Source organism: Numenius arquata, chromosome 6, assembly GCF_964106895.1.
Source record: "Numenius arquata chromosome 6, bNumArq3.hap1.1, whole genome shotgun sequence".
In the NCBI taxonomy this organism is placed as follows: Eukaryota; Metazoa; Chordata; class Aves; order Charadriiformes; family Scolopacidae; genus Numenius; species Numenius arquata.
In genome coordinates, this window is record NC_133581.1 from 43761213 (window position 1) to 43776382 (window position 15170).

Sequence of the window (15170 nt, forward strand, 5' to 3'; positions counted from 1 at the left end):
AAGGAATAGGACTTTCCAATGGTACAATTTCTTCAGAAAAAGCAGGTATACCCTACCTATTGCATTCATCTGTAGTGCTTGAAACCTGAATGAAATTAAGGTTCCACACTGTGCTACATTACGTATGGGAAACAATATACATATTCATGGTAACAAAAGAGAAAGAAAAATCTACATAGTCTGACAAAGCAAGTGAAATTCAGTGCAGCTCCAGGGCAGCTTTAATGCAGCATTAGAATGTGTTAGCTCAGAGACAAAATATTCCCTTTTTAATCCAAAGGTATTCATTTGGCAGAGGTTAAATAAAAAAGCACAGATGCTGGCTGGAGAGGCATATGACTACAGCAAGCAGATCAGTAACTGACAAGTCTCCTATGCATCCAGTGTCCCCACAACAGGAATAATCAGGGAGAGCTGGCTGCATCTTTTTCTCAGGCTTGCGCTCTTGTGCGTTACTATTCTGACCCACTATTCTCTTCTGAATATAGTAAAAGGTGCTGTACCGTTATGTTCCCTACAGAGGTCCTGTAGAGCACAAGAAACTATTAAATAACTACTAAAGTTGGAAGAATTAGACACCGTGGACTTTACTGACAGACAATGAAGCCTGGCTATCAAAAAACCATTTGGGCGAAAGAATGACAAGAATCCAACATAAAAAAATATCTCAGATTGCTTTCTGTATATTTTGCTTTGATGACTAATATTCTTACCCAGATTTCCTAAGACTTTTAAGTGTATTTCTGTCATCTATAACCTTCCAAGTTCACAAAGTAGACTCATCTCTGGTCATTTGTTTTATAAATACATGAAATGTGAAACAAAAAAGCAAATCTTGGTTGTTGATCATCTCTGCACAGTACTTTCAGTGGTTTTAAGTGATCCATAACTAATGAAAAAACAAAAGCCTGCAATAACAAGGGTTCTTTTTGCAGTTAAGTGAAAAAAGATACTTTTGTTTTTTAACTTATTTTCTAACTTACATTGCAATTTGTTGTAAATCTGCAACATTGAGTGAAGTGCAGATATCTCCTCCTTTCTCTTGTTTCCCAGACAGGGATGTTTTTCCAGATTCTACCGAACACGTTTTGAAGAGCCCCGCTATGACTCCCGGAGAAGTGCATGATATAAAATTGAGAATTAGCTTCTTGGGTCCTAATTAGTACTAAACAAATTTATAAAGAATACAGCTATAAAAACATCTTGGCAAATGTTGATATTATTTTTGTTAATATCAGTGTCAAGAAGGGGCAAGGTATATGATACTTCCTTAGGTAAAAAATCTGTGCCACGGTAGACAGGGGACAGGATGAGCATTGAATGACTCAGAGATGTGCGCAGCTCAAAATGGAAGAGAATTTCTACCTTATAAGGTAGAAATACCATCATCTTCTAAATTGTGTGCTTTTTTAAAACTCCAAAGACATGCTTGAGCAGTACTTATCTCCCAAGTGCCGATGGCATTTTGGGAATAACTGTTTCGGGCTTGCTTACATACTCAAGAAGTATGTAAAGCCTTAAATAACTAGGCCACATCTTCTAGCTAGGTAAACTAAAAAGACAGAAATAAATATCCTTTTAAAAAACTCACCTCAAGAGATTTTTTTTTACCCTAAATACATTGCACCTCTTTGACTACCTAGTCATCCTGGCCTCTACTTTCCCTCTCACAGATCTGCTTGCTGCCTGCTCTTAGGCAATGCCACTTATTTACACAGTATGCTTTCTCGTGAATAGTTTATGACACTTACTTTCTTTAAAAAGCGCAGATTCAACACCATTTTTTTTTTAAATATAGTTTTTTAGATTATTTTTTTTTAATACACAGTACACAGACACAACATGCATCAGATTTAGGAGGCGGCTTTATACCTGTCAAGGCCCAGTTCCTATCTGCTAAGCTTAGTGGTTGATTTGCTCTTTCCTGTGGGAGTCTTAGTGTTTGGGGAATGGTGGAAGGAACTGCCAGATCCTTTCAGACCGTTCTTGCTTGGTTTGTTGCAGCAGTGCTCTTGTTGGCAGGATCTCCTAGAAGATGAGGAGCCTGAATGGCTAGGAGGTGATTTACTCCTCCCGAGATGTGGGGATGAACTCCTCTGATCATGATGGGGCCTCCCGGCCCGGGACGGAGAAGAACTGGCAGTACGGGGTAAAGAAGAGCTCCTAGGGGAGGCACTGGGACTGCGGCGGGGGATGACAGGGCTTTTGGGTGGTGTTTTTGGACTATGTGGAGATCCTGGACTCTTACACTGGGTAGAACTCCTTGGTCTTTGAGATCCATTCTGTAGGATTTGAGCCAGACGAGAGATAAGATCTGAGTCCGAGCTGCTACTCCCTAGGACTCTGTATCTGCGTAACCTTAAGAAGAAACGAAGAAAAATTATTTCTCTTCCCACCTATTCACCAAAGTTCATATAGAAACACAGAATCACTGGAAACTAGGGATGATCTTACATTGCAGAACAGACATCTGGAGCTGAACTTTCCTATAAGGTTGTCTGGATCTAGGCTTTGGCGTCTGTGTTGTTCAGATCAACACAGTATTCATATTTGCACAAACTCACTCACATAAACAGTCTAAGTGTTTACAGAATAACTGAAATTTCTTGGTGGTGCTGGAAGAAGTGCACTGAGGAGCAGTGCTTATCACCTCTGTTTCGGAGGGGTACATCCATTCCTGCACACCATCAATACACTCCTATACACAATTTTAAGGGATGACAAAGTACACCACAACTTCCTTCAGAGGATTTCGCACTACTGTATCAAAAATCTCTTTATCTGGTAATGTAGGCACCGAAGACACTAAAACACGGTTGTCTATATACAGAATTGGCAAAGGGAGGCTTGTAGAATTCACTCTGCCCTCCTTTAATTAGTTGTTTTTACTTAGCCATGATCTGAGCATAACTAACTCACTCAATACTGATGGCTGGAATCTCGAAACCCCAAAATTAAAATGTCTACAATAAGAACAGTTTAATTTTTAAATTGCTGGATATGACAGATCCTATTGATTTTTCTGGGTTTGTGAACAATCAACAGTTCTGGAAAAGTGACCCCGCTTTAAAAAAAAACCAAAAGTGTAAAGATTTAGTTATAGATTGACAGGTTTCAAAATACTGAATACACATCTCTTGAGATACAAGATTCAACAGTGAAGCAGGCTCATTTTTGTGTAACCGCCTCTCCTCATTCATTCTCCAACAATGTAAGGTTTCTCAGAGAGTTGAAGCCCAACATTTAAAAAAAATTAGTTAAAGGATGGAACTTCTACAGGATTACATACTGCATAGTAACTGCAGTCTAGCTCAAATCCATTTTCAACCTGAAAACCTATTTCTCTTTTCTCTGCATTACCTAGCTTCTACCCCAGGTCTAGTAGGCGGTTTTCCTGGTGGTGGCCGAGGAAAGAACTGAGCTGAACTTGAACTGGTGACTTGATCAGTGGTTGCCCAGGACACTGGCCTTGGAATCTTGCTTTTTCTGGACTGAGGGCTGCTTGGAGATAAAGAGCTATCTTCCGTCTGCTTGTTGAAATGAGAGTCCAGTGTCAACCTAGAAAACGAGGATAAGACATCATCCTCAGAAAATTGTACTGGAGCAGCAGCCATTTTTTCCTCCAGTGACTTATCAGAGGCACTTGAGAGGTCACCAAGGAAAGATTTGAGCTGTCTCTTTTCCATAAGTAGTCTGACCAAGTCTGTCTGATGGGCCTTTTTTAGAAGAAGCTTTTCCTTTGCTGAAACAGGAGAAGAGGACTCTGAGGTTGAGTCTATCTCTTGTGCTAAAACGGGAATTCGACTCTGCCTGAATACAAAAGGAGATTTAACTAAGTCCTTCGTAGAGCGATGAGAATTCTCATTTTCAGAAATGCAGTGGAGTAACTCTCCATTTCTGGGAGAATTTTTCTCTTTTTTGTCCTCCTGGTGCAAAAAAGTAGTAAGGGCCACTTGGTGGCATTTCAAGTCTTGGATATGGACTTCTTCCTTATTAGAATGAAAACCATTTTCCTGAACTGGTGCAATTTTACTTGCCTGTCTATTAACATGTGGTTTGGTAAGTCTTGAGGGAGACAATTCTGATGTTTTAGGTGCTATCGACTTCAGAACCTCATCTTGATTTGGCACCAAACAGATGGGCCTTGGCTTTAATTCTTCAGCAGCTTCAGTATTTGTTAGAGGTTCTTCCTCTGCAGATTTTGAGTTTCCTGGCAAAGAATTCTGTTCTTTGCTTAGCATTTCAATGGCGTCCTCAGAAGCCACTGGAAGCCTTTCTTCCTCAACATCCTCTACAGGAATATTTTCAAGTTCTTTCTCTTCCTGTATCCCACTATTTTGTTCAGGTAGGTCCTTTTGGCCACAGTCCAGGACGTTGACACATTCTTTGACAAGTCCTTCTCTGTCAAGCACCCCTTGGCTGATATTTAGTACCAATTCTGGTCTGCTGGCACTATCTGGAAGTGCATCTTCTGTCACAACCAAACCTGGCAAACTTTCCTTTGGAGAGGAAAGTTCCACAGTGTGTTCCATAGACTGAGCATCTTGCTCTCTTTTCTCTAGCTGGTGGCCATAATGAAAGCTCTCCGAAACAGACTGTGTGGATGCCACTGAAGGTCTGGGTATTGTAATCTGCATTGGAAAATTAGAGAAGGAAAAGGTAAGAAACTCAGGAATGTTATAGAGACAACATTCTTTAAATAGCATTTTTGAGTGCATGTCTTCAAGATAGATTATATAACGATTCTTATGAATCACAATGTTCAAATAATAGCTAACTTCATAATTTACATCTAGATAATTAGGAAAAAAAAAACAAACCCACTATCATCCCAAAACAGAAGTGTATAATCGGCTAAAATCAAACATAATCTCAGTGAAAAATGTTGCAGTTACCAAGCAACCCTCCTGGAAATGAGATCCAGCCTAACATGTAGGCTTTTTATTTATTTTATATTAGTTTGAATACTCTTAGAATAAGTTGTATATAAACATAAAATCTTGTACAAGTACACAACAATATTTTTAGACAAGTACAGAAGACAAAGAACACATGAGATCCAGATTCAGGAATGGCATTAAATTTCAATTTAGGCAGAATTTAGATACCCTATTAACAAAACAACTAGAAAAAGACTTTATTTACCTAATTAAATATATCCATACCCATAATACTGACATTTTTGTCCAGAAAACCTTTCCTGAATACTCACATTTTGTCTATTACCTTCCCTATAGAAGCTTATGCCTCATTTTAACTAAGCAACCTGGTTAGGACATCTAAGTTTGTCAAGAGATTCACAAACTAAATATTCACACATCTAAATCCCCTAACGAGTCTAATCCAATAGATACATTTTAAGCACTCCTAAAACCTATATATAGTATTGAGTCAGAGTCCCTTTGAAAAACAGTTGGTTATGATGAGTGCTGCCTCTAGTACATAGCTTAACTGTTAGAGCGTATGTCCATGAAATGGGAAACCTGCACTCATGTCTCTCCCCGCTTGAGGGACATAAGCCCACTGCCCAGAGTTCCCATCAAGTATGGATAAAACCAGAATGGAGCTGCTTCTCAGCTTCCCCATTGAAGTCAGGCCACTGCACAGACAGAAAACCAGGAGTCATGAGGTCAGAGGGTGAGAAAGCACACACAAAAGTAAGAGGAGTTTTACCTTTATGGCCAAGGGAGGAACGCACTCTCACGTGGAGTCCTAGATTCTGGTTTATATATCTTGGATTGAGTCATTTGGTATAAACAGTAAAAAACCCAAGGGGGGCCCCTTATATCTCTCTCTACATGGAGAGAGTTCAGCTCCTTTTTCCCTTGTATTCTTTAGCCTCATGAATCTGACACATTTTGAGTTTGCAATACTGAATAGAAAGTGGAAGACTGGAGTCTGAGTGTGGACATAAAGACTTTCTTGATGCACTGATAGTAGAAGAGAACAACTAGTGGTAGCCTATTTCCAGTGTCGCCAGGATTCTGCTACGTTACAAGACAGATTTCACTTGACCTTGTTGCAGAAATTATACATGCTGCTGAGCTTAATGGGCGGTTGCAAGAGCTAGTACGTTGGTACTACTGGGTGGTAGAAACGAAGATCATCTGTCAGCACTTATAACAATTTACACTGTAAACTCAAGCTTTAGAAATACAGAACAACTCTACAAAATAAGAAATGGGAACTGCCAGTGAAGTAGATATACTCAGATTTCTCATGAGAGCGTAACAGCTTCACTGAAATCCTTGTGGATTTTTTTTTTTTTTTTTTGCATATTCTTCATAGTTGTGTAACAAAATTTCCATCATTTTGGGTGCACATTTACCTCCATGAAACACAAACATTCAAATGATATTACAAACAATTCACTAGAACAAAACATGAAACACATATCACAGGCATAAAGCTGAATTAAAAGAGGACAATTACTTATGCTCAAAAAATTATTTCTATACTATAAGATGTATTGTAAACCACTCTGATTTACCTAATGCAGTTTCTGGACCTTAACCTAAAAATGTGGAAACATATTTTTGAGAAATTTGGAAGGAAATTTGGAGAAAAAGATATTTGGAGGAAAAGATACGCTAGGCTGCAGTGGTATTTTTCACCGGGGAGTAGGAGGGTGGGGTGGAAAGAGCAGAAATGTAAGATAATTGAACTCTTACTTTCCCAAATAGACTTCAGCTGTCTGTAGCATCTTCCCCAAGTTGAGATTTATTGAAGTAAGGATAAAAAAACCACTGAGACCTGCAGCAAGAGGCTACTTTTTGTCTCCCTCATAATTTGTTTTCAAGTTTGGGCCAATACAATCCCTTCATGTTTGATGAATTAAAATGTTGGATTGAGAAACAAACTGAAGTTACTTAGTCCTCCTCATCTCCTCTTACTGTCAGTCTGGGTTCTTTCTTCTGAAAGAAACACTACTTCCCTCTGGAGTTAGAGAATCCAAGCACATCAGTTCAGCTACAGAAAGAACAGAGGAAGTAGAATTTTTTTTAAAGCACCTTTCCATGATTAGGTCAATTAGTGTCTAAATTATGGGTGTTAAACAAAAATGGTTTCCATACCTCTCTAGTAAGTTGCTCTGAGGCAATACATCTCCAGGTATCATACACTGAAGGACTTGCTTTCATATGACAGAGGAACATGTTTTGGCCTGTCACACAAAAATCACCAGATCTCTTAGAAATTCTCAACTCCAAGCTGGGTAAAAGTAGGTTCACGAAATTTTAATGTAATATTATTCTTGGAACAGCAGGTTCAGATTTTAGAGAGATCACTTGGGTATTTGCTGTCCACTCAGCTCTGTCTCCAGCTTGTTTCAATACCTTGTTCTCTAGGGCTGCAGATGACATCTCCAAAATAAGGAAATCTGGTAAAATATTTCCTTTTCCAAACTTTTCACTTGATGAGCTAGTCTGGTTGCCAATTCAAATAACCCGGGAATCAAAAAAGACAGAGTTGTCTTCCACATATCTGAATAAGGATGACTTCCCTTAGAATAAAACAATTCTGGTGACCTCTCAATTTTCAGAGGTGAGACAGCCTTGGTCATTTGCTTTTAGGAGGATATTTATCTTCTTGGTACATTTCCAGAAGGGCTGCAATTGCATTTAAATCCTCCTTTGCTCAAATATGTTTACATGGAAACTCTCTTTTCCTTGTGCCCTCTCTCTCATGTGTCAATTCTTTGTTAAGCAAAACCAGCTCTGATCTGAAATCTATTTACATTTTTAAACAGACTTCATATCCTTTGCCACATCTGGAGAGAGAATTTCCGAGTCTTTCAGGCCTATCTTGGCCAACCTGGATTTAACCCTTACACCCAAGAAATAGAACAGTAAGCTTGTTGAACAACCTACAGTAGAACAGGCAGGAGCTATACATGAAAGAAAATAATCGAACAAGGGGAGGAAAGAAAAGGCTACTGGATGACTAAGTATCATCAAAGATTCAGTGTTACTGATGGCTTTTGGAACACATACATCACTTTCTTGATTTGTGTTCACTAACAAACAAAAGCTTGTTTTCTCAGATGGTCAATAAGCCTCTTATTAATATTCTCAAAGCATAAGAATTATATTATATCCCTGTTGGGCTTCACATTTCACCTATATGTGCAAGAAATTTAAATGAGTCGTCATAGAGAAGTGCCTTTAATGCAAGGGTTGTTACAACTTCAGGTGCAGCTTTACAAGAGAAGCAAAAAAGCAAGGCAAATTTTTTAAAAATCTGGGAATGTGTATGAGAAAACAGAACTTGTATAGAACTGAACCCTGTTAAACCATAGAATGGTCTGGGCTGAAGGGGACTTTAAAGATCACCTAGTTCCAACACCCCTGCCATGGGCAGGGATACAAACACTTTAATTTGGAAGAACTTGGATGTAATAGTCAATTACTGAAGAAATGGAAGAAGCTTGTTGACAATCCTCCTAAGGCTCCTTATATGATTTCTTTGGGTAAAGCATCAGCTTCTTTACAAGCCTGGCCACTACAGATAACTTGATGATTCACACTATGCAGGGTTCTAATTAAAAAGACCGGAGGAAATTTTGAGTCCCTTAAAACAATTTACAAAAAACATATAGTCATGTAGCCTTAATTACCCCAGAAAGTCTTCTCGCTCTCTTGTTTGTGAAACCTTGCAAGACAGAAGTCATAATCATGGAGTCTGAGAAGGGCTGATCCTGAGACATGCAAAATATACCTATTTAGATTATCATTTAGTCTATTTAGAGAGACAGAAATCCCAAGGTTGTTCAATACATATCTAGTTAAAAAACAAATAATACATGGTCTAATATATAAAATTAAAGAAACCCATCTTAATCATAAATAATCCTCATACTTTCTTTTCTTCTGCCACTAATTAAAATCTTATCCTATGAGATTTCTACGGCTAATCATGTCAATTTTGTAAAACACTGAACCTGAGGAGCAAAGATTACAATGTGAGGTGGGCAATTCATCTAAGAAGAAAAATGCATGGAACAGAATTTAAAATGCCGCCTTTCAGCTCACTATGATAATCAGTTTATAACACTACCCGATTATTGCAATTCCCATACTTCAACAGAAGTTATGTGATACAGCAGATTACTGAGACAAAATATGGAACAATGAATTTGAGGTTTTCCTTTCACTCCGAAACATTGAATGAAATTATTACCATCGTGGTCTTGAATCCTTTGGGCTTCCCTAAATAATGTCTTAATTCCTTTCTGATTTCTCAAATTAGCACTTGACAAAGATGACAAATTAGCCTGCATTATCTTCAAGAAACTTTACAAGATGGTGAGTGGGATGTTAAGAAGGAAAAAGAACAAAACCACCACAACAACAACATAAATATCTCTTGGACATCCCTTATGACATCTGACAAACTCTCCTCCTTTAAACCTTTGACAGGCTGCAATAGCAAGTGATACGCTTGGATGAAATCCTCTGTGAACATATACAACAAATTGCAGAGGAGTGAAATACTGAGTTTTGGTCTGCAGAGTTGCTAAATCAGAAAGATCTAAAGATGTGATTATGGATTATTGTACAATACCAGCAGGTAAAACATCTGACCTCTCAGCAATAGCTTCTTCTGTCCACTCATGCTGTCTGCTACTTCTGCAAGCATGTCAACTGCTGTCAGACTTCAGGCCTCTTAGAAACTGGGTGTACTGATGTGTTGTTCAGTTAATCCTGTCGTTATTTGTAACTTCTCACATTAATAAGCCATTACCATATTACTTGGCATTCTGAAGACACTTTACCTAATCAGTTTACTCTTCAGAACTTCTTTCCTACCTTAGTAAGGCTTGTGTATCTATGAGAACAAACCTCATGTATCTTTTCTCTTTTTCCTGTTTACCTTTTACATCTATTGTTAGCTCTATCACCTACCAAGAAAATGACCGATATTAGTATAAAGTCTGCAACTTCTGCAGTACCAGACAACCTCCCTGAAACTTTCCAGTTCACCAGCTTCCCCTAACTGCATGAGGTTTTCTTTACTTATGTCACTTAATTTCTATTTTGTCACACAACTATATGCCTCTGCAAAGAAATGTGAACTGCCGTTTGTATGAAAGTGTAAAGGGTATGTTAGTGCTCTGTCCTGTAATTTACTGCTAGTGACACTCTCGCATGAATAAACCACTGCTGTGCTTACATCTCTGTAGACAACTCACCCAGCTTACTGTTCAGAGCAGCCCTCCTACTTTTCAAAATCCTCCCTACCTACTACTATCATTCCTACTGACTCTTTAGAGCCTAATCCTTTGTACCCCTTACATTTCCTTCCCAGATTAAATTCACAGCAGGGAATAAGTTAGATCTAATTAACTACAGATTTAACTACTAATTTACTAAACTAAATTGGCTATTTCTACAGATAGACTAATATGGGGACAAACGGGAGAAATGTATGGCTGTAATTCATGATGTTATGGAACGTAAGACCAGAGATGACTGTAAGTTTTGATACTGAATCCATTCAACAGTCCCATGCATATGGTACTGTAAGCATTGCCGGCATTTGTAGGAACTGGTGGTCCCAAGGATACTACCTTCTGTTGTTAGAAATTCACACGATAGGCCCAAATCCTAAACTAAAGAGAAGTAACACATGAAGGTTTACTTACATCTACCTGAAAAGAGGTGCATGTTGCTCTCCACAGCTCTTTAGATATATCCCTGATGCTATTCTATAATGCCAATTTTTGCATCAATTTATATAGAGGCTGCAGGAAATAGGAAGAGGATGGAATACAGATGCAGAGCTGCGAATGTACAAGACAACTGTGTTTTCTTATTCTCTAATGTGATAGGTAACTTTTGAGGATAAAGAACATACAAATCTGCGTGTACAGTCTTTCTTATAGGCTTATTAATCATGGCTTAATTTCAGTATTCTTTAAATATCTTCCCTTTTCAGTTATTTCTATGCCACTTACCAGGTAAAGGAAGATTTTTTTTGTTCTAACATAAGCTCATATCCTCAAACATCCAATAGGGCAAATATTGATTGTTCTAAAAGCAGTATCTTTAATTGCTTTTAGAGAATGACTGTCATTGTATAAGTGGCTAATTAGTTTGGTAGCGTGACTAAAACAAGTACCCATTTAATTAAAGTTATTATATGCATAAACCAATTGAAGAATATTCTTGAAATTTAAGTATATTGTTGGAGAACTGGGAAGCAGCAACGCTTACAGACTACTACTTCATAACATTCGCACAATACTCCTGTCCTATACTCCTATTAAAAATGGGCCAGTATTGTAATATTTTTCTTGAGTTCCACAGAGACAGTCTTCCTCTAACAAAGAAAGCATGAATTTGCTTTAATGCACAGTTCAGAGATGTGGAGAGACGGCAGCTGAAGCCTATTTCACCTTCCCATCTCATGCTATTATTTCATTCTTTACAGAAACTGAATTCCTACCATACCATGGTTATTTTCTGAAGTCACAAAAGAGCTAAAGAACTCTTTTTCAGAAGCTTGGCCACTTGGAGACTTTTTCCTCTGAAAAACTGGACACGACTGATTCCATGAGGATTGTGGTTTTAGTAACAAAGCCAGTGAGTTCATATCACACTAAGTAGCACGATACATTCAACATTTCTAAATCTAGACTTTATAAAACATCTAACAATTTTCAATGGGATATTAATTAGTTCTCCATGAGAGGTTATGTTCAAGTATACTTAGGGACTCTGCTGCTCAAGTATACTTAGGTACACAGTTAAGAAGCAAAATAAAACAATAGGTTCCTCCTCTAACAGAGGATACATTAAATAAAAAGTGACATTTTTTTTTTTAATTAATGGTGCGACCACTTTTGGTATATAAAATACAGTTAAAATATTTTCCCAGCTATTATTATTATAGCTAATAATGATGTAAGCAACTTTAAGCAAAGCTCACTTGGTTTCAGCAGCTAGCTGTGAGAAATATATTAGTATGTATTTTTCTTATAGTAGAAACAATTTTTTACTACTTTTGAATGATCTTTTTGAAGCTAAGCTCTATATTAATACCTGTCCCTACACAGAGAATACACAGGCTAGTACTTCTTCAGGAAAACCCCAAACTCTCTTTTTCAAAACCACATCATATCTTTTTATTAAGGACTAGTTTTTGTTGTTTTTTTTTTTAAACACAGTATCTTCTTTGAAAAAATCACTTGAAATGCTCTATAGTAAATCCAAGTTCAATCCAAGTAAATAGGCTTTCTTTGTCATGAATAAAGACACACATAGAGATTCTCTATCACACAAAACCTGCTTTTATGTGTAATAGCAGTGGGGTCTGGCTACTACTGGTGTTTGGTGGTGGTGGTGGTGGGGTTGTTGTTTTTGGGGGGGGTTTGGGGGGTTTTTTTTTGTTGGTTGGACTCGATGATCTCAAAGGCCCCTTCCAACCAAGAAGATTCTGTGATACTACTGTTTAGATTAATTCTGAATTTTCCTCTCCAATATATCAATTCCAATAAAAGATCATAATGAAGTATCAGGTAATTCATACATAAGATCTGCCTTAATGCCTATTTACAGATTTCAAATATGTCAATTTTTTCTATTTATATCTGATTCCTATGAGCCACTGTCTAATTCTAGGTTACTGCTGTGCTATACTTATGCTTCAGTTTTGCTATTTACACTATATTTTTGACTTTTTGTGAAGGTAAAAGAATCTCTTGTATTTAAACAGCAACACTCTAAAATAAAGCTCCAACAACACATTAAAAAAAACCTAAGCAAATTAAGAGTCTTCCTGACTTCTGATTCTCCAGTCATCCTCCAGTGAATCCACCCATTTCACAGAATCACAGAATCTTCTTGGTTGGAAGGGACCTCTGAGATCATTTGTATGTGTTAATAAATTAAATCCAGTTCTATCTATCCAGTCTATCATAGATTGGCACCATATTAGCACGTTACCCATGGCTGTGTTACGCTTGCAAGGAAGAGAATCTGTGAACACTAAAATTTCCATGGATGAATCAAACATACTGGAAGAACTGATGAAACCATGCAACTATAATTTTAATACAAATTGTAATTTCAGCAGGATTAAAATTACTGTACCCATAAAATTCCATTTTCTAACTTGAAATCCAGATTAAAATTTTCTTAAAATCTCTCCTCAGAATTGTCAGGATCTGTTTTAAAGCATTATAGATTTTCTCATGCCCACAGCGTGCTACCACCAACAGTAGCTGTAATTCACATAGAGAACTAGCTGCTTTCACTTTGCTTGTAAGCATGCTTAATAGATATCCTTTAGAGAAGACAGACCTAGAGACGGGAGGTCTAATCTATACTAAGGATCTTTCTCTTTTCTTACAATGTTTTTTGAGATATTTTCTCCTCTGCACGCAAGGTTTTATAGTCGCAAAGTTTGCAGATGCAATTAGAATCCAACTTATCTTTTCAAAACAAAATACCTAAAACTTTTGGCAGCCCGTTACGTTACATAGTTTCGCCTCTGTGAAAGGGAGTGACGATAAATGTAAAGCACAGCTCCATGAAGTAGTTACAACACAGCTGATTCCATTCAAGCACTCAAGTGACCTGCAGTATAACACGTTGCCAGTTAGGTATTCAAGCTCCTTAAAAATACTTACAAGGGCACTATCAATTAATTGTGATTCTGTTTTGGTTGCTATCCTGGTATTACTAAGAATAGACATACCAATAAGGTAGCATCACTTTAGCCAATGTGTGAGCTCTGTACATGTATCATGGTCTGTGTTTAAAAGCTGCCTGAAAGCAGTCAGAGCAGCTACACATTTGTAGCCAGGTAATAAGTAAACACATCTGCCTCTGGTTCATGTAGAATTGTCAAATAGTAGAAATTTAAATCATAATTTGAAACAGAACCAGTTTTCAAAAATTACGTATTAGAGACCTCCACTTAGTGCTTGTCCTATTTTTAGAGGTTTCCCTATTTTCTCTATTTTAAAAAGTTCTCTCTTCCTTCCATATGACAGCTGTATCTAATCAGAAGAAAATGCTAAGATAATGATAAATTCACAAACTCCAAATAAAGAAGTTTTTTTCCTGCAATTCTAGTTGGACAACTATCATATGTGATTTAATGATAGCAGACAAAAGATTTTAAGAAAGAAATATATCTTGATTAAAGATTATTTTATGGATTATATTATAGATAACAGACAATACTTATTCTATTAATTACATCCATTATACCTTAATTACATCAGAAATAATCATTAGTCATTGGACATTATGCTCTGAATTGTAACTCCCTATTTATTCCAAGAATGTTACTGTATGAATTGTCATCACACAAAGAATTGTTGACACCAGAGTTGATCAGGTCTCCATGGGAAATCCCACAGACCATTTAGCTTTCCTGAAACATCCTTACTTATTCTATGCCAGTGAAATTATGATGCTAGAAAAATTTACTAAATCACATATGCTTGGGCTAAGATTGGCATTTAAAAAAATAATTAAAAATAAAACAAAAAAATACCACTTCAAGGACAGACAAGAATAGACGAACCATGTGGTTATGAATTAAAAAAGTACTGTGGATTCCAGAAAAAATGAACATTTAAAACAATTAATAACTTTTTATAGAGTTTTTCTTCCTACACAATCAGTGTGTGCAGATGCTATCACCAAGGCTAATTTATTGTACTGACCTTCACTATGACTTTTCTCCCGTTTCTGATAGAGAAACCTGCAGAAGGAGAATGGCCAAGAGGGTTCTGTGGCTAAAAATGGATGTGTTCTCTACAGGCAACACACTGAAAAAAACTAAGACGTTCATACTGACTGCTTGTCCTCAACTATTAATTCCTTAATTTACAGCTTAGAAAGTTTCCATTAAAAGACCAGCTAACCTAACCTACTGTAATTTTTAATTCTTCTTTACACAAAGGCAGATGTGAAAAAAGCACACCTGAAGAATTTATCTCCTTCAGACAAAAGACCCTACTAAGCCTTGGAGGCAGCATTTAGATTTCTACGTATCAAGCAATTGCCTCTGCCACTTGGAAGCAAGCAAAAAATAAAACTTCACTTGTTTGCATTACAGAGTGTGTAGATGAAAATTGTTAAAGAAACACCATCATCAATACAAAATCCAGTTGCTTAAAAGAATGGGAGTAACCTGTGAGCTTATGTGTGTCTCCC

At 37.2% G+C, this 15170-nt stretch overlaps 1 protein-coding gene across 1 annotated transcript in view; it reads right to left on the minus strand.

Moving 5' to 3' along the window:
- Window positions 1–1819: 1819 nt before the first annotated feature.
- The window catches only part of TTBK2 (tau tubulin kinase 2), a 67360-nt gene continuing 54009 nt past the window's right edge, over window positions 1820–15170 (minus strand). Inside the window, exons 13-14 of the mRNA XM_074149007.1 lie at window positions 3361–4631; window positions 1820–2358 (exon numbers count right to left, since the gene is read on the minus strand). Of these exons, the coding sequence (XP_074005108.1) occupies window positions 1890–2358; window positions 3361–4631 (1740 nt within the window). The 3' untranslated portion in view covers window positions 1820–1889. The remainder of the gene's footprint in view (window positions 2359–3360; window positions 4632–15170) is intronic.